At 45.2% G+C, this 19,504-nt stretch overlaps 1 protein-coding gene across 1 annotated transcript; it reads right to left on the bottom strand.

Moving 5' to 3' along the window:
• Positions 1–1,929: 1,929 nt before the first annotated feature.
• On the bottom strand, positions 1,930–12,526 carry LOC121862951 (protein O-linked-mannose beta-1,2-N-acetylglucosaminyltransferase 1-like). The gene is made up of 7 exons (XM_042361406.1): positions 12,328–12,526; positions 11,869–11,919; positions 8,861–8,937; positions 6,841–7,035; positions 6,357–6,599; positions 6,118–6,226; positions 1,930–2,114 (listed from the first exon to the last, which is right to left on the bottom strand). Exons 1-7 carry the CDS (start codon positions 12,524–12,526, stop codon positions 1,930–1,932), a joined length of 1,059 nt encoding a protein of 352 aa, XP_042217340.1.
• Positions 12,527–19,504: the final 6,978 nt, after the last annotated feature.

The following is a 19,504-nucleotide window of genomic DNA, read 5'->3' as shown; positions in this document are numbered from 1 at the left end:
CAATAACAATATCGCCAGAATAGAGAACACTGCCATATTACAATAACAGCATCACCAGATTACAATGACATCATCAACAGATTACTATGACATTGCCAGATTACAATTGACAACACCGCCAGATTATAATGACAACCTGACATCAAACAGACAATGACTGACATTGCATAGATACATTGACAACAACAGCCAGATTGACAACACTCGCCAGATTACAATGACACATCATCACCAGATTACAATTGACAACATTGACAACAGATTACGCCAGACAACATCGCCAGATTACAATGACAACATCGCCAGATTACAATAACATCATCACCAGATTACAATGACAACATCAAGAGATTACTATGACAACATCGCCAGATTGCAATGAAAACATCATCAGACTACAATGACAGCATCGCCAGTTTACAATGACAACATCAACAGATTACTATGACATCACCAGATTACAATAACAACATCACCAGATTACAATGCCAACAGACAACATCACCAGATTACAATGACAACATCACCAGATTACAATGACAACATCACCAGATTACAATGATAACATCACCATATTACAATGACAACATCACCAGATTACAATGATAACATCACCATATTACAATGACAACATCACCAGATTACAATGATAACATCACCAGATCTATGACAACATCGCCAGATTACAATGATAACATCACCAGATCTATGACAACATCGCCAGATTACAATGACAACATCACCAGATTACAATGCCAACATCAACACATTACTATGACAACATCATCAGATTCCAATGACAACATCGCCTGATTACAATGACAACATCATCAGATTACAATGACAACATCACCAGCTTACAATGACAACATCAACAGATTACTATGACGACATCGCCAGATTACAATGACAACATCACCAGATTACAATGACAACATCAACAGATTACTATGACAACATCGCCAGATTACAATTGACAACATCACCAGATTGCAATGAAAACATCATCAGATTACAATTAACAACATCACCAGATTGCAATGAAAACATCATCAGATTACAATGACAACATCGCCAGATTACAATGACAACATCATCAGATTACAATGACAACATTGCCAGATTACAATGACAACACCACCAGATTACAATGACACCATCAACAGATTACTATGATAACATCGCCAGATTACAATGACAACATCAACAGATTACTATGATAACATCGCCAGATTACAATGACAACATCAACAGATTACAATGACAACATCAACAGATTACAATGACAACAACGCCAGAATACAATGACAACATCACCAACACACACACACGGACTCACCCAAAGAGACGCACCAGACGAAGGATCTCAGTGTTGGCACCATCCACCATCACCAGGATAGGGGTTTGGGCGGCTCCTGGCGTCTCTAGAAGGTTCAGTAACTGCCTGGGGATGAAATGAGTAGGTCTTACTAACTCTCATACACAAAAGGGATAGGTGGTGGGTAGCTATCCAAATAAATACACAAACAATTGTAGTATTGTTATAGTACACCAATAGTATTGATTTTGCTTATTACTTGCAAGAGAGTTTATCTTTACAAACGCACACTAGGGAAACATTATTATAAAGGTACCAAAACATAGAAAACCTGGAGAAGTTAAACGTAACGGATATACGAGTAGCTGTTAACACACACACACACATACAAAACTTGCTGAAGCCAACTGAGCACCGACCTGTAGAAGTTGAAGGGCTTGATGGCTGTGAGCATAGCAACTGGTATGATCTCGTTCATCGTGATCTCCGGCTGGGGATGTAAAAGAGGTCAAGGAGGGCGAGCTCGGTCAGTGAGAGGTCATATGTAAGGTTAATGGATCATGAGTTAAAGTGTGTTAGGGATGATTGGTGTTCAAAATGATTGGATAATATTAGAAAAATACCACGAACTGGATAGCGTTAGGTGAGTGGGAGGTAGGTAGACTCACTGCGGAGTGTCTGACGGAGGCGGTGACAGGGTGGACACAGGTACACAGTGTTACGTATCCTTCGTATGTGTCACAGAACTCCCGTTGTTCCTGCAAGTGTGGGTCCTCGTGCCACTTACACCACACACCTGTTAATGCCACACTCCTATTAGTGGCACACACCTGTTAGTGTCACACACCTGCTAATGGAACACGTCTACTAATGCCACTCACCTGTTAATGGCACACATCTGTTATTTTTACACGGCTGCTAATGGTGCACACATACTAATGCCACACACCTGCTAATAGTACACACTTACTAATATCAGACACCTGTTAATTGCATACTCGATTTTTCCAGTGAATATAACGCTTTTATGTCCAAAATGACAGTCAACTTTTAAAGTCTTACGTATTAAGCGGGATGTTTCCTGTTCTTGCGTCACTCCCACACTCAAGATTCGAATTCTCACGTTATAGGGATTTTATTTATATATTTAATTATTTATTTATTTATGAAAATTTACTTCCATTGGCCATATTGTCAAGGAGACCACAATATACGACAGTCTTTTTATCCGCCTCAAGTCCAAGCCTATTGTACAGCCTATTCCTAAGGTTTTTAAATATATACAAAATAATTTAAATACGAAAAACAAGCGAAATATATAATCTTACTCAAATATATACACGCATATTTACGTAACAAGGCATAAAGAGAATAAAGAAACATCACCTAAACATTAGTATCATGACAAAGTTTTATGGTCGGGCAGAGTTGAGAACTTTTTTGTCTTTGGAATTCTCCCCAGACTTAAGGCGGTTATTGTAAGGCGTTTTCGGTACACGGAATAGCTAACGTGTTAGTTATTCTGTATGCGCAGACGCTGCTTTTGATTTGTGAGCATGACACTTTAGCTAACACCTCGATGAGGCATTAGCCTCAGAGTTGCCAACTCGGATTTTCAAATGTCGCTAGGCTGGTACCTAAAAGTAGCTAAATGTCGCTAAATCTTCCATGGAAAGTCGCTAGCTATTATTCCCCCCCTTCAGTAATTTGATGCAAATAATATTTTCATAATGCCGACTATAATGGACGGAGTATAAATAAAATGCATTATGTAAAAATATCATTTTTCAGATTTTCTGTGAAATGTGGCGCAAGAATATTGCATATTATCCCAGAACACTTTGATCTTTTTAACTTGAGTTCACTGCCTGCCTTGCTGTCACTAAAACATACTGTACACACTTCACTTAAGTGTTCTACCACACGAATAGAACAATGTTCAGCTACAAACTTGGCCAGAGTTCCCTCCACTTTTTTTGCTTCACCAAGTTTCTTGAATGGTAAAATTGTCTGTCTTTCTGCACTAAACGGCTCTTCTGCTTTCTTGTGTTTTTAGTTGTTTTTGTGTTTTTCAATGTCGCACAACTTAGCAGACAAAGTACACTTGCAAAATTTACAAAATCCTTTTTTATTATCTCCTGGCACCTCCAGAAGCCAATTTTTGTATCTGTCATCTCTGAGCCATTCCTTCCTAAATCGCTGCGAATACTGTGGCTTACCCATTTTCTATTGGGACTATGAAGGGTTCAAATTAATAAACAGCATGCAAACAAGCGGAAACTTTCCTTGGTGGTTTTTGGCAAAGCGGGTGAACAGTGTCGACTTGCGGGGCAACTCAGGTATGGAGTCTATGGGTCACCCATGGTGGACGCGTATGAGAAGTTTGGAACCACGCAGGCTTGATAGAATTAATTCTATAAGATGTTTTGCTAATATTCTTTAAAATTTAGCGTATTAATGAAATTCATATTGTATATCTGACAAAAAGGTAAGTTACCCAGGTGCTACAAAGGCGAAGGTAATACACAAATAAATGACGACACGGCAACATTAGCCATGGACGAGCTGACATCAAGTGAACAGGAAATAGACGTGTCCCTCCTTCCTTACCACGACCCTGTAGTGGACGTCTCCCCTACAACTGCTTACAACTGCGTAGCCACAGCCACCACCTGTTACCTCATTCCGACGGGCTGGCGTCTCCTAGCAACCAAGAGAGAGCTGATGCCAGATGGTACGGTTGCTTAGCAACGAAACTACTCACCGGCAACTTTCTGGGTTTTCCCAACATGATTCATAGAGGACTGGCGGCTGCTGCTGGGTATATAAGCTCTGTCTCTCCATTGAGATTCATTCTGCCCATCTTCCTGAACAAGCAACACCTCCTCCAGCAAGCTCCACGCTGTTAACGTTTATTCAACCAGGAGGCCAGCAACAGGCAACATCTTCTCTAACGAAGCTCCTGCACATCTACCTCCTTCAACACGCTACTCACCGAACGTCTTCTACTGAGCAGCTCCCCACCACACGGCATCTCCAGCACCAGACTGTCTATCATATAACTTATATATTATACAAGAAAACCACATGAGAGTTTCCTTCCATCCTGAGTGCTAGACAACATTAATATCTCGATACCCCTACAACCCGTTCAAATGTATTAAACTTTTCTTATTATTTATTGTCCCTGTAACCCCGTTGCTATATATTATGGCTCGAAATTAGGAAAACTTGAGTTTTCATGGACAGTCCAAAAGTATCCAGAAAGTCGCTAGATTTCTGTGGATATCTCTAGATTTGCGACAAGTCGCAAATCGCTCTAAAATGTCGCTAGAAAAAAACAAAAAGCTCTAGATCTAGCTACAAAGTCGCTAAGTTGGCAACTCTGATTAGCCTTTCGCAGGGCCCAAGCGGCACGAATAGCTAACAACCAATCAGCGATTTCTCCCTGTGAAAATAACGCGGATCATGGCCGCTTATGGAGAATATTTTGATTAATATTGAAGAGTTGGAGACATTTAAGGCAATAAAAACTGATATAATAATAAAAATAATTATATATATATATATATATATATATATATATATATATATATATATATATATATATATATATATATATATATATATATATATATATATATATATATATATATATACGGTAGTACTGTACAGTATATTGAATAGGACCTAAAACAAAGAGTAATGCATAAAAGAATTGAAAAGGATTCCGCCTCGTTGAAACCTGTTTGGGCTCCGCCCTTTTTCGTGGGTGCTGTCCGATTTCATTAGCCGTTGGTGACTTTGGTGTAACAATATTGATAATTACTCAAATATGATTAAAACTTTAATATTATTACTCATAAGATACTATAAATAAGGGTGAAAAGTTTATTACAGTTCTGTAAGTGTAAAAATTAAGACATAACGAACCTGAAATTCGTCGTATTGCATGTTTATGTATGCGAACAGCTGTAAACACTGTAGCAGCGAGACAAGAGCGTATGTAGTGCGGCTTAAAGCTCCCACCTTGGAGTCTGGACCACCAACCTTTACAACGGGCCAGATTTTTTGTTATTCTTATTTATTGTTGACCGATTGACTTTTTCGTTTTTGTCTTTTTTTTCATAATTTTCTATATATTTTCTTCACTATTTCTTTCTGTATTGTGTCCAAATAACAGTTCTCCTAACTTTTTTTTTTCTGAAGACTGTTGTACAACAGTTATTCCCAAGACTTAGTACAATTTCGTATTTTTTAATGACAGCCCGGGAAAGATAACGCGTTAGCTATTCCGTGCTTCCTAAAACGCCTTTAGTTCCGTTTTAACTGTGTATTGTGTGTGTGTTGGTGACGATGGTTGTCTTACTTTCATTGATCTGTATTGACGAGGATACAGTTTATAATTCACGTTTCTGCTGAACCCATTACTGACGATGATAATGAACTACGTATAATTTAAGGTAAGTATTTACTTATTTATTTATTTATATATTTTTGTGTTCTATGAGTACTTGTTATTTCTCATTCCTTTATATCAAAGTTTGACGTTCTATGTGTTTTGATTATGAGAATTAAACAATGATAAAATAGTATTTTTTAATCTCAAATAATTATCGAAAATTGTCGTGTCTGCAAACTTTGTGATGATATTTGAGACGCGAATAACCTGTGAGGCGTACACACACACAGACACACAAACACACACACACACACACACACACGCGCACACACACACACATACACACACAAAAGACGCGTCACCAAACGAGAAATATAGAACAGTACTAAGCACTTACCTGACACTTTGGGGACGCGGGTATCCATACTGAGCGGATAACCGAATATACCGTCTGGTCTACGGATGGTGGTCACGGCCTCGCCCCACACCCGACCTCGCGAGACCTCCTGTAACACCAATATAAAATGCAGAGGAAGAGTTGAAGACTTTATCGCTTATTTATACAAAGTTTATATACCGTCGGGGGATTATTATACCATATGAGTAATAAGTATGTAAAACCTCTTGGTTGTTGACCTGTGAGGGAGATGTTTCTTCCTGTGGGTGTCTTGAAGGACCAGTGCTGTTATTACTTCTGTTGTTGGAAGACGTGTAGGAGTGGGAAGGCATGTAGTCGCGTAGGGAGGGCGTGTGGGTACTGGTGGGCGTGTGGGTTACTATGGCCCAAGCCTCGAAGGCCGCGAGGTTACGTATCCTAGAAGCTCCCATAGCCTCCAGACCCAACACGGCATCCTCGGCCAGAAACGTCGCGGCGTCGGGCTGTGAGAGAGTGTGTGTTATGATGTGTATTAGTACCTGTACTCCCGTGAGACGTCGAGGCCATGACCTGCCCCTGTGTGGTTGTGGATTACTGTCTATGTACATGCTGAACTGTATATCGGTATTATTTAAAGGACTTCCAGAAACAAATGTAAAATTATATGCCGATTTAACCGAATGTCTTTCTCTCTGTATGTCTGCCTATCTGTTTAACGGCCCCTCAAATTGAAGTAATACTGACCACAGCAGCTACCACTAGGAGACGGCCAGGCATGAGAGTACGGAGACAGGCTGCCAGGTTGCGGTGCTCCGCGGGCTGGTGGGTGAGGAACTGCATGGCGAGCATCACGTCTCCTCGTGTAGGATGAAGCACCAGCAAGTGAATACCAGAGTGACTGAGGAACATTTGTGTAGAGGAATCTTCCTTCTCGTACACCTGTAGGGAAGGGAAGACGCGATGTGAGGGAGAACGAAAGATTCGACATGAAGGAGGATGGAGAAACAGGGATGAAAAAAACCCCCAGCAACATCCTTCATCAAGTCCCGTGTGGCTGAAGGAACCCAATATAACTATAGGTGTGGCTTACAGTACTCCACACTGTAATGATAGAGAGGTGTGGCTTACAGTACTCCACACCGTGATGACAGAGAGGTATGGCTTACAGTACGCCACACTGTGATGATAGAGAGGTGTGGCTTACAGTACTCCACACCAATGGATATAATCTTTTTTTCGATCACCTGAAGATTAGAAACCTAAGATTATTTCAGTTGAAGAGTACCCAACCAAAAGCCACCTGTGAGGTTAGGTTAAGTTAGGTTTAGCATTAGGGTTAATATGCAGGTGAATTACGTTAGGGTGAATAATATTCATGAGATACTATTATTGAGATACGATTTCACCACGTCACTTACCACACAGGAAAGAGTGTCACATACCACGGCACTTACCACACTGGAGAGTGTGCCACACACCACGTCACTTACCACACAAGAGAGAGTGCCACACACCACGTCACTTACCACACTGGAGAGTGTGCCACACACCACGTCACTTACCACACTGGAGAGTGTGCCACACCACGTCACTTACCACACTGGAGAGTGTGCCACACACCACGTCACTTACCACAGGAGAGAGTGCCACACACGACGTCACTTACCACACAGGAGAGAGTGCCACACACCACGTCACTTACCACACATGTGAGAGTGCCACACACTATCACTTACCACACAGGAGAGAGTGCCACACACCACGTCACTCTACCACACAGGCGAGAGTGCCACACACCACGTCACTTACCACACACAGGAGAGAGTGCCACACACTACGTCATTTACCACACAGGAGAGAGAGTGCCACACACCACGCCACTCACACACAGGAGAGTGTGCCACACACCCTGAAACACTTACTACACATGTGAGAGTGCCACAAACCAAGTCACACACACACATGTGTGAGAGTGCTACACACCCTGTCACTGGCCACACATGTGAGAGTGCCACACACCACGCTGCCAACCACACATGTGAGAGTGCCACACCCCGTCAATTACAGGGAGAGCGCCACACCAAGTCACTTACCACACATGAGTGTGCCACACACCCCGTCACTACCACACATGTGAGAGTGCCACACACCCCGTCACTTACCACACATGTGAGAGTGCCACACACCCCTGCCACTTACCACACATGCTGTGAGTGCCACACACCCCGTCACTACACACACACACACCCCGTCACTTACCACACACATGTGAGAGCCACACACCCCTGTCACTCTACCACACATGTGAGAGTGCTGACACACCCCGTCACTTACCACACATGAGAGGCACACACCCCCGTCACCAGCCACACATGTGAGAGTGCCACACACCCCGTCACTACCACACATGTGAGAGTGCCACACACCCCGTCACTTACCACACACATGTGGGAGTGCCACACACCACGTCACTTACCACACAGGTGAGAGTGCCACACACCCCGTCACTTACCACACATGTGAGAGTGCCACACACCCCGTCACTTACCACACATGTGAGAGTGCCACACACCAAGTCACTTACCACACATGTGAGAGTGCCACACACCACGTCACTAACCACACCGGAGAGAGTGCCACACACCACGTCACTTACCACACATGTGAGAGTGCCACACACCAAGTCACTTACCACACATGTGAGAGTGCCACACACCACGTCACTTACCACACAGGAGAGAGTGCCACACACCACGTCACTTACCAAAGAGTGGTCCCTGTACACCTGGATCTGTTGTTTGTTTATCACCACCCGGAGCAGGAAGGTGCCAGCCTCCAGCCCTAGGGAGTAGAGTTATGGCCTCAGTGCACCACAACAATAAGAGGACTGTATCTTTCATAATCTTTAATTGTTAATGACTGTTGTAGTATTTACTAACCGTCTACGCGTTTAAACTCCTAATGTTTTAAAAAGCGTAATAATACATTTGAACATTACAAAACACAACATAACACAAGCTAAAGAAAAAAAGTTTAAGCTCGTAGGCTCTAGTTTATATTTTGGAGAAGATCGACCTCGCTGACGCGTCTCACTATACAAGTTATTTATACTCGTTCTAACTCTTGTCTAGTATAATATAAGTGAAAGCGCTTAATGAGCTCAGTTCTTGAAAATCTACAATGTCTAGTGGCTCGTTTACACGATCAGTGTCGGAGCATGTTTTCGAAGCATGATAACGAAGCCGTGCTCGGGCAGTGATCGTGTAGACGGCAACACTTAACCACCAACCCTTCCCGGGCAGTTATGTGTGGGAGCCTAAAGCCCCGTCCACACTATCGGACAGTGATTGGTGGACTGTGTCCTCACCGGGCACAGTCTGTTGGGCATGAATGTGATGTTGTCCACACTGCTGAGTAAGTGGTCGGCAGCCCCTGAGTGCGGTATCACCATGCGCAATACAGTTGGAAAGAAGAAAATAGCGCTGTCTAGCATATTAATTGCTGTATTTGTAAAAAAAGAAAAGTAAGGACAGAGTGCAGAAAACGATCTGGTGTAAAGAGTGGTTAAGTAGGAGAGAAGTAATGGGAAGTCATATGACGATATTACGTGAACTACAAGATGGAAGTGAGCGTGATTTCACCAACTACACGAGAATGGATATCAACGCCTTTTACACACTCCTAGCTAAAGTGGAACCATACATAACAAAGGAAGATACCCATCTGAGGCAGAGTATACCACCAGGCAGTCTGCTGATTTCGCTCAACTACGGGCACGGCTGTCCGCTGGTTTGCCCATCAAAGTTGCCACAAAGTGTGAGATGACCGACTTATCACTCGTGCCCGACGGTCACTGTCCGATAGTGAGGACGGGGCTTAATAGTTGCGTGACCACCTACGTGGGTCCCTGCCACACCACACAGACGCGCAAGTTTAAAGCAACGATGGACGTTGTGCCGTCACCTACACCTCCCACCAGTGACCCTCAGGAGTCAAGGCCACCATTTGAGTGGACAAAGACGTTAACGATACAACTTATTGAATTGTATAGGGACCGGCCATGTCTATGACCCGTCAGAAGTGGTGGATACAGAAACAGAAAAGAAAGAAGTTTATGGGGAACTGTATAATTATGTGGAAAATGTAAATCCTATGTGCACACTTGATATTGTCAAGAAGAAAATAAACACATTACGCAGTCAGTACAGAAAGAAGCCGCATCGAAGAAGTCTGGGGCTTGTGCAGACGACGTATATGTACCGAAGTCCGTTTTCTTGTTTTTTTCTTCAGTATCGTCCAGGCGGCCAAAACACACAACAGTGCGGCCGTCCTTCGCCGACTCGTCTGTCTGGGAGCCATGAACCTCTTGCCCATCAGTCTACCACACACTGACCGGTAACGACAATGTGGCAGTTCCGTGTAAACACACAGTCCAATAAACAGTGGTTAGTACCCTGCTCCGACCCCATGCTTCGCCACTGATCCGAAGCGTGCTCGACCACCATACGTGGTAACTGATCGTGTAAATACTCAGCTTAAATCGTGAAATACATCAGCCTAAATCATTGTTAATTTGTAAACCTGTGTAACTCCTCTAAACCCGCAGGTGAGTTGGTAGAGGAGGGAGTGTGTGTATGTGGGGGTGTGTGTATGTGGGAGTGTATGAGTATGAGGGTTTGTACGAGTATAAGGGAGTGTGGGAGTATGAGGCAGTGTGGAAGTAAGAGGGGGTATGTGAGTAGGAGAGAGTGTGGGAGTATTAGGAATAAGGTTAAATGGATGGAGTGTGGGAGTATGGGGAAGTGTGGGAGTATGAGGAAGTGAGGTAATATGAGGGAGTGTGTGGGAGTATTAGGAATAAGGTTAAATGGATGGAGTGTGGGAGTATGGGGAAGTGTGGGAGTATGAGGAAGTGAGGTAATATGAGGGAGTGTGTGGGAGTATTAAAATATAAATAGGATGGAGTATGGGAAAGGGAGAAGGGGAAGTGAGGTACAGAGGGGAGTGTGTGGGACATTAGAATGTTAAGATGGAGGTGGGGAGTATGGGGAAGTGAGAAAAGGAGGAAGTGACAGGAGTGGGAGTATGAGGAAATGAGGGAATATGAAGGATGTAGAAGCAAGAGTGGAGTGTGGGAGTATGAGGAAGTGGGGGAGTATGAGGAAATGAGGAGGGGAGTAGAGGAAGTGTGTGGGAGTAAGAGGGAGGGGAGTATGGGGAAATGAGGAGTATGGGGGAGTGTGAGGAGGTGAAGTATGAGGGGAGCATGATGGTAGGAGAGGGAGAGGAGTATGAGGTAGGGAGGGCAGAGAGGGAGAGAGGGGGAGGGAGGTAGAGAGGGAGTAGAGGTAGGGAGAAGGGAGGTAGAGAGGAGTATGAGGTAGTGAGGGAGTATGAGGTAGTGAGGGAGTATGAGGTAGAGAGGGAGTATGAGGTAGAGAGGGAGTATGAGGTAGTGAGGGAGTATGAGGTAGAGAGGGAGTATGAGATAGTGAGGGAGTATGAGGTAGTGAGGGAGTATGAGGTAGTGAGGGAGTATGAGGTAGTGAGGGAGTATGAGGTAGTGAGGGAGTATGAGGTAGAGAGGGAGTATGAGGTAGTGAGGGAGTATGAGGTAGTGAGGGAGTATGAGGCAGTGTTTGATTGTCCCGCGTAAATACAATGTGTGTTCTATATTATAAAGTTAAGGATTATCACAGTAGATATTGGTGGGGAGGAGTTCTGGTCATCAAATTTTAGGACAGGAGTCATTAAGGAGACAACACAACTGACCTCGTACGACCTCCAGCTCGGTCAGGTTGACTGGGTGTAGCGAGCGTTCCTCTGTAAGAAGACAACAAATATTTCACTCATAAAATTGATGAGTGATTGTGATAATTACATCCCTGGCGACACAACAGCTTCACACACACACACACACACACAGTAAGAAGTAAACTATCGTGTAAGGAGCCACGAGGATGCTATTGTGACTACCAGTACAAGTGTTGTTATAAATCTATAAGCATAGTAGAGATAAAACGTGTTAAAGAATTCCGGTAAAAAGTGAACATAACGTAACGTTAATGATATCTTAGAAATCATAGCCAGAATATACGTCTTGTAATGTGAGTTTGATTACCATAATTAAATATAAATTATAATGAGATACTAGAATGATATTGAACTTGAGACGCCAACAAGAGCGTTCATAACTGCATTAACAAACCAAGGTACTGAAGGGTAACTCACCAGCTATCACCCTCCACTCGATGGGGTAGTAGTCTCTCACTAGTGGGTTCCTCATATGCCCGCCGTAGTGCTGCTGAGCATGGACGGCAGGAGGCGTGGCAGACGTGGAGTAAAGGACAGATGGTGTTTGTTCAGTAGTGTGGGTGAACATTGTGACTGTCACCCACATACATATCGACCTCCCCATACCTGTGTTCATTGTGACGTGGTGGTTTAGTGTGGTGTATACAGGGTGAGTGGTGTGGTGGTAGTGGCGGGTGGTAGTGAGTGGTGGCAGTGGTAGGTGTTGGATAGGAGCTCCAGCGGATATCGGTAAGTGTTCCAACCTCTGTCTGCCTAACTCCTGGTGACCACTGCTTTTATTTCTACACTTCACATACCCGCATTAGTGTCTCCTCCACACAATAATATTCCTTGGGGCTGAACCTGAGATATTGTTCCTCCCACTCACTCTGTCCGCCCTGGAGCGTAACGAGGACAGTGTGTTCAGGAGTCACAAATCCACAACGACCTCTCTCTCTCTCTCTCTCTCTCTCTCTCTCTCTCTCTCTCTCTCTCTTTTGAAGGCGTTACATAATAGTAAGTTGCGTTACACTATTGATGTGCACCAACTCTAAACCAAATCCCTGTGTGAGGAGTGAAGTCTATTGCAAGATGCGAAAACATGACCTTTGTGTTGCTGTAATCATATATCACTATTTCCTGCCAGGGTCCTGTTGTGGAAATAATTGAACATTCAGAAAACAACAACGATATTATAGAAAAGTAAACAATAGACAGGAAGTTTTTAGTTAAGAATCAATTAATAGTGTTCCCCATTTTCAAGACCCACATATAAATATACCAAATCAACGTACAGAAATTGTCTTTAGTTTTCCCAACATTCACATTTATTCGCATCGCTCACAGTAGATATTATCATCTTTATTTTTACAAGTAATCCCTGCACGACGATTTGTATACACTCATCAAGACAAACTTTACCACGACACTTTACTTGGATGATAAGAGTAAGGGAGCCAGGATGACGTAGACCATCTGAGCCACAGTTAGGACATACGAAAACACATCTCTAGTTCTCACCACAGTCAGGATGACACAGGTAAGCACATCCCTCGTCTACATCATAGTTAGGAGGACACAGGTGACCACATCTCTCTCCTCACCACAGTTAGCAGGACACGTGAGCAAATCCCTCTTCCTCACCACAGATAGGAGGACACGTAAGCACATCCCTCTTCCTCACCACAGATAGGAGGACACGTACGCACATCCCTCTTCCTCACCACAGATAGGAGGACACGTAAGCACATCCCTCGTCCTCACCACAATTAGGAGGACACACGTGAGCACATCTCTCTCCTCACCACAGTTAGCAGGATACGTGAGCGCATCCCTCTTCCTCACCACAGATAGGAGGACGCGTAAGCACATCTCTCTTCCTCACCACAGTTAGCAGGATACGTGAGCACATCTCTCTCCTCACCACAGATAGGAGGACACGTGAGCACATCCCTCTCCTCACCACAGTTAGCAGGAGAGAGGAGAGCACATCCCTCGTCCTCACCACAGTTAGGACACACGTGACCACATCCCTCGTCCAAATCACACTTAGAACATACGTAAGCACATCCCTCGTCCTCAGCACAATTAGGAAACACGTGAGCACATCCCTCGTTCTCACTACAGTTAGGACACACGTTAGCACATCCTTCGTCCTCAGCACAGTTTGGAGATCACACGTGAGCACATCCCTCGTTCTCACCACAGTTAGTATAGCATAGGACAGCACATCTCTCCTCCTCACTACAGTTAGGACACACGTGAGCACATCCCTCGCCCTTGCCACAGATCGCATGACACACTTGAGCACATCCCTCGTCCTCACTACAGGTAGGAGGATACACGTAAGCACATCCCTTGTCTTCATGAAGGAACAGAGACGCCACACTGAGGATTCAAGCAGGTTTTTCCTGGTCACCGTGGACTGTAGTGTTAGCTTTTTCCTCATACTTGTTATTGCGTGCTATTTCTACTCAGCCAACATGACGTCTCAAGACATCCGTGCTTTGTTTAGTACGTGCGGCCACCCCCTCCCCTCCACTAGCGGGTGGGAGTATAGGGGGAGGACTTATAGGGCACGAAGTGAGGGGGAGGATGTATGGGAAGAGGGCACCTCCTGAGGCACCGCGTTACGTCACTTTCCTCACGGACCTCCTATAAGACACTGACCTGGGTGGGCCCGAATAAGGCTTTTTGTTATCTAAAATAGTCTTTGAAATGTTCAATTTATGGTTCATAAAATTGTTCCTTTATATCAGTTGGGATAATTTTAAGTTTCATTTTTGTAGCGCTAATTCCACAGAGTATTAGTTTTATTTAATTTAACGTTTTTGCCTCAAGTAAACACCTCTTATCTGACTTTGAAATATACTGTATTTGGATTTGTAAATTCATATCATATTTTTGTCTGAAATTTTTGTAAGTGACACACTGTACTGTATAGGCCTTAACTGGCTAATGTTTCAATTCATATGTTTAATTTTCTCTTTTAATCCTCATGACTGGTAATGTAAAGTTCAGAATAATATTCCAATATACAGGTACAAAAGACTTCTTTTGTAACTGTAAGATAAATGATGTGCTAGTGATTTGTAATGGACTTGTGCACTCAAGAGAGAAAACATAATGTGTTAACATATTCCTGTTGTCTGATGGTTACATGTGTTCCCTGAAGAATGCAGTGATGGGTAGGGAAACACCGGGTAACACTGAAGTCCGTTTATTATGGATGAGAGAAATACAAGTGGTGACTAGCGTGTGCCATGCACGGCTCACACAGTCAGACTGAGACTGCCTTGCCATATGGCAGCCTCGGGGCAATGTTGCCACGTAATTATATATATAAATGCTACTCGGCAAGGTAGCTTATTTACAAGGTTGCTACTCGGCACAGTAGCTTAGATGCATAACCTACATCTCCCTCCCCCTCATAGTCTTTGTCTTGAGCGGACTTCTTAGTCCTAAGTCGCTCCGAGCGTCGAGGTGCACTGTGGGGCGGATCCTCGTGAGGTGTAGGTCAGGGGGCCAGCAGCAGGGGGTGGGACTGGCCGGAGGAAGCGGCGGTTCCTCCACCAGACACGGCCGCTCGGCATCCTGACCTTGTAGTCCCGCGACCGGCCGACGCCCATCACTATGCCCACCTTGTCCCAACGTGTCGTCGTCGGGTCCTGGAGGCGGACAAGGGCACCAATCTCCACTGGCTGAAGAGGGTGGGCACGGTCGTCATACCGAGCCTTGGCGTCCTGGGCAAGTGTAGCGGCGCGGCGGTCGCAGCTCTCGGCTCTGGTCTGCCAGTCCTTCGCAAAGGCCTTGGTGTGTGCAGGAACGCAAGAGCGGAGAGGGTGACCATACAGGATCTGGGCAGGGGAGCGTCCTGTGTGGGTGGGAGTGGACGCGGGTTCTGGGCAGCTCTGTGTGGCAGCGCCAGGCGCGTCGCTCGTTGACTCACGCACCCTGCTGGCGGTGTAACGAGCAGCTGGGATCTGCTCAGGAAAGTCTCTGGGCACCACGCATAACTCCTTGAGGTGCTCCCACGACAACAAGGGTGTAGCGAGAGTAGGCTGCACGTCGATCCATCCGTGACACGACCTGTCGCCGTAAGTGATCTCCGCTTGAAAGGAGCCCACAGCGTCCGGCATCTGGGAACCGTCCGCATTGTAGTACAGCAGCTGCGGCGGTGGTCCCAGGTCACGTTTGGTGAGGCCCAGTTTCTGGAGGTGCTTCAACCCAATCACCGTAGTATCAGCGCCGGTGTCCGGTATCACCTCGATGTGACCCGACACATCACCGTGTGTGACGGCGACGCGGATGGTAGAGGAAGGGGCGTGTGGTCGATTCCACCCTCCTGATGTGACTCCGCTGCTGTTTGGGGCTGCGTGGGCCATCTGGAGGGGGCTGCGTGCGAACCACCCCGAGGGAAGTGCGCTGCTTTCCTCCTCGTCTCGGGCTTTTGGGCTTGGGTTGGCGGCAGCACTTGTCGTAGTGTCCATAGCGACCGCAGGCCTGACACTTGCGGCCTCATGCAGGGCACCTGTCTGTGTTAGACCAGTGGCCCTTACGGTCACATCCACGACACAGTGCGTCGGCGGCCGGGCATGTCTTGTGGCCATGGTGCTTTCCACAGCTGCCACAGGAAGCACTAGGCGGAGGCGTGGAAGAACGTGTGACAGCCTTCACGTTGTTGGCCGCCTTCTTACCCTTCTTGTATTGTGAGATAGCTCTCACAGCAGGTGGGGCCCGTAAGGCAGAGGTGGCGGACTTGGTGGCCTCGTATGACCGACATTCAGTTACTACAACCTGGAGTGTGGAGGAAGCGTCCAGGGGGATGAGTCGCTGCACCAACTCTTCTTGCCTGACACCTGTCAAGATCCCGTGCTTGATCCAGGCTTCCTCACATTCCCGGCTGTGCGCCTTGCAGACGTCGATCTCCTCCGACAAACTCTTCAAGCGTACAAAAAAGTCGTCAAAGGATTCATTCTCCGCCTGCTTGCAGCTGGTGAAGGCGTGGCGACGCAAAGCCTTGTTATTCCGACCCTTAACATGCTCCTGTAAGAGGTCGAGCACATCCGTCACTGAAGAGGTAGAATCGGGAGGCACTTGCAACGTGTGCTCCAAAACTCTCTGCGTCTCCAGCGACAAACACATCCGCAGTTGGATGAGCTGTTTGTTTGGAGGCATGCTGTCAAGGTCCACCATCGTGGAGTAATCTGTCCAACGCCGCCTCCACTCACGAAAAAGCTGAAACGTGACGTCTGGTGAGAGGGCGGGTGGGGGTTGAACAGATGCCTTGGGAGCTGTTTGTTTGGAGGCAAGAGTACCTGGAGGACGCTGGTGTGGTGGAGGAGGGAGGATATTGGCGCCTTCATGCGCGCTACCTGCGAGTGAGGGAGGGTGGGTTAGCGCCAGGGTCGCCAATAGCGCCTCAAAACGCAACTTTTCCTCCTCTCTTCGTGTCTCCTCCCTCTGAAGTTCCAACTCTCTACGTCGCTCGTCCCGGTCGTCCATCCACCTCAGAATTGTGGCAATGTCCGTCACTGGAGGTGGAGGATGAGAGTCTGCGCCCGGTGGAGGAGAATGTGGTGGGGAGTCGTGTCTCCCATCTTGACGTTGTCCCTTCTTACCGCCCATCTTTTTGTGTGCGTGGACTGCACTGTTTAGTATATAAAGTGGCACCTCAACAGCTCGAATCACATGTATATGACATAAACAGCGCAGAAATAACGCAGAGTCCACTGTTCTGTCCGTGAGTGAGTGAGTGCGTGCGTGTGTGTGTGTGTGTGTCTGTGTGTGTGTGTGTGTGTGTGTGTGTGTGTCTGAGACAGCAGATGCACTTCGTGGTGGCCTTAATGCCGGTGGCTAGAGACGCGGCGGGGGGGTGAGACCGTCAGTGTCTCCCGGGATGTCACACGAGAAGGGTGTACGCCTGCGTGCTCCGTGGGTACCACTAAAAAACAGGCCAATGCTCAACTCTCAGCTCTAGACACACTAATACACTGACACTAACACTGCCACCGTCACTAAAAAGCACTGTGACGGCCCAACACTGCACGTTGCGGCGAAACACAACACAACACACTAGTCGACGCGCACATCGCCGGCTGATGTAACCGTCGGCATAGTTCACACACTTTGTAAGTCCACAGATCCTACTCACTGCGCCATGATAGTTACATGTGTTCCCTGAAGAATGCAGTGATGGGTAGAGAAACACCGGGTAACACTGAAGTCCGTTTATTATGGATGAGAGAAATACAAGTGGTGACTAGCGTGTGCCATGCACGGCTCACACAGTCAGACTGAGACTGTCTTGCCATATGGCAGCCTCGGGGCAATGTTGCCACATAACACGTGCAGTGTTGCCACGTAATTATATATATAAATGCTACTCGGCACAGTAGCTTATTTACAAGGTTGCTACTCGGCACAGTAGCTTAGATGCATGACCTACAGTTGTCCATTCTTATGTTCTAATAAACCATACAGTCTTTACGTACCACTGTGCCAAATATTATAAAACAAAATTTGTTGTCCCTCACTCTCAATACACGTAACTAAATTCTTCATTACTTACAAATTAATTATTTATTGCAAGTTTTTGAAACAGAAAAGTCACATTATTCCCTAAAGATGTTTACTAATAAAAATATAGTATTACCATTAGTTAAAATGTGTTGCATCTTCTGGTGAAGGAAATTTTATGTATCTCTCTGTTTGTAGTGCAGTGATTCTTGTCACTCTCCTCACGACTCTACTAATTGTTTCCGGAGACACTTGCAACTCTTGGTTATCTCCAACATGCTTCTGAAACCATCATGAACAGTTGTATAACACTGCAATATTGTGTTATATTTTCATAAATATCCTGGACTGGAGTGTTGGTTATTACAATCACAGGACAATGAGGTACAGGTACTGTATGATGTTAAGTACATGAGCACATCATAAGTTACTTTTGTTACTAGAATTACAATTAAATTATGATCAAATTATAATGATTTATGGTACGGTTAAAACGTGGCTATGTTGCGATATGATAAAGAAATTCAGAGAGGAAGAACAATTATATACAAAATGTAGATATAATCCGAGACAGGTGTCAATGTTCATTACTACAAGATGAATCAATGCAGGACGTAGTAGCCTGGCTAGGTTCGATTAGGTTAGGTTTCTTTCTGTTCTTTTAACCCCACATTTCCCCTGATCAGTATTATTAAGAAATGACTTTCCTTTATTAATACACTAAAATCAAAATACACTCGACATTGATTCAACTATATTGAAAATACATCCTAAAGAAAAACACTCAAAATAAAAAAGCGTCAGCGTTCTTTACATTTACCGAATTGATCTTCATGGAGCCAAAACACGAAAGTGTTGTAACACACTACCTCTGTTATTGGGTACATCAATATCGAGGTTCTGAAGCACAGAAATTATATTAATGGGGGCGAGACCACCCAGCCGAAGTAGAGGCCGAGGTGAATTTGGGTCAAGGGAGGTTCTTGTATGTATATTATGTATGTTGTATGTATTCCATGTATGTACTCTATATATACACATTACTTCTCTAGTCAGTAGCGTGTGGGAATGCCCCTGTTTCATGTCACCACATGCT

This window comes from Homarus americanus, unplaced genomic scaffold (assembly GCF_018991925.1).
Source record: "Homarus americanus isolate GMGI-L3 unplaced genomic scaffold, GMGI_Hamer_2.0 scaffold24922, whole genome shotgun sequence".
Lineage (NCBI taxonomy): Eukaryota > Metazoa > Arthropoda > Malacostraca > Decapoda > Nephropidae > Homarus > Homarus americanus.
The sequence above is the reverse complement of the archived record's forward strand: the minus strand, read 5'-3'. Positions and strand labels throughout refer to the sequence as shown.

Bases quoted from the DNA above. Each gene is read 5' to 3' on its own strand.
- LOC121862951 (XM_042361406.1), bottom strand. From the start codon at position 12,526: ATGAACACAGGTATGGGGAGGTCGATATGTATGTGGGTGACAGTCACA. The intron at 7,036-8,860 runs GTAAGTGACGTG...CCTTCCCTACAG, and splicing joins TGTACAGGGACCACTCTTTG to GTGTACGAGAAGGAAGATTC. The intron at 6,227-6,356 runs GTCAACAACCAA...TTGGTGTTACAG, and splicing joins AAGAAACATCTCCCTCACAG to GAGGTCTCGCGAGGTCGGGT.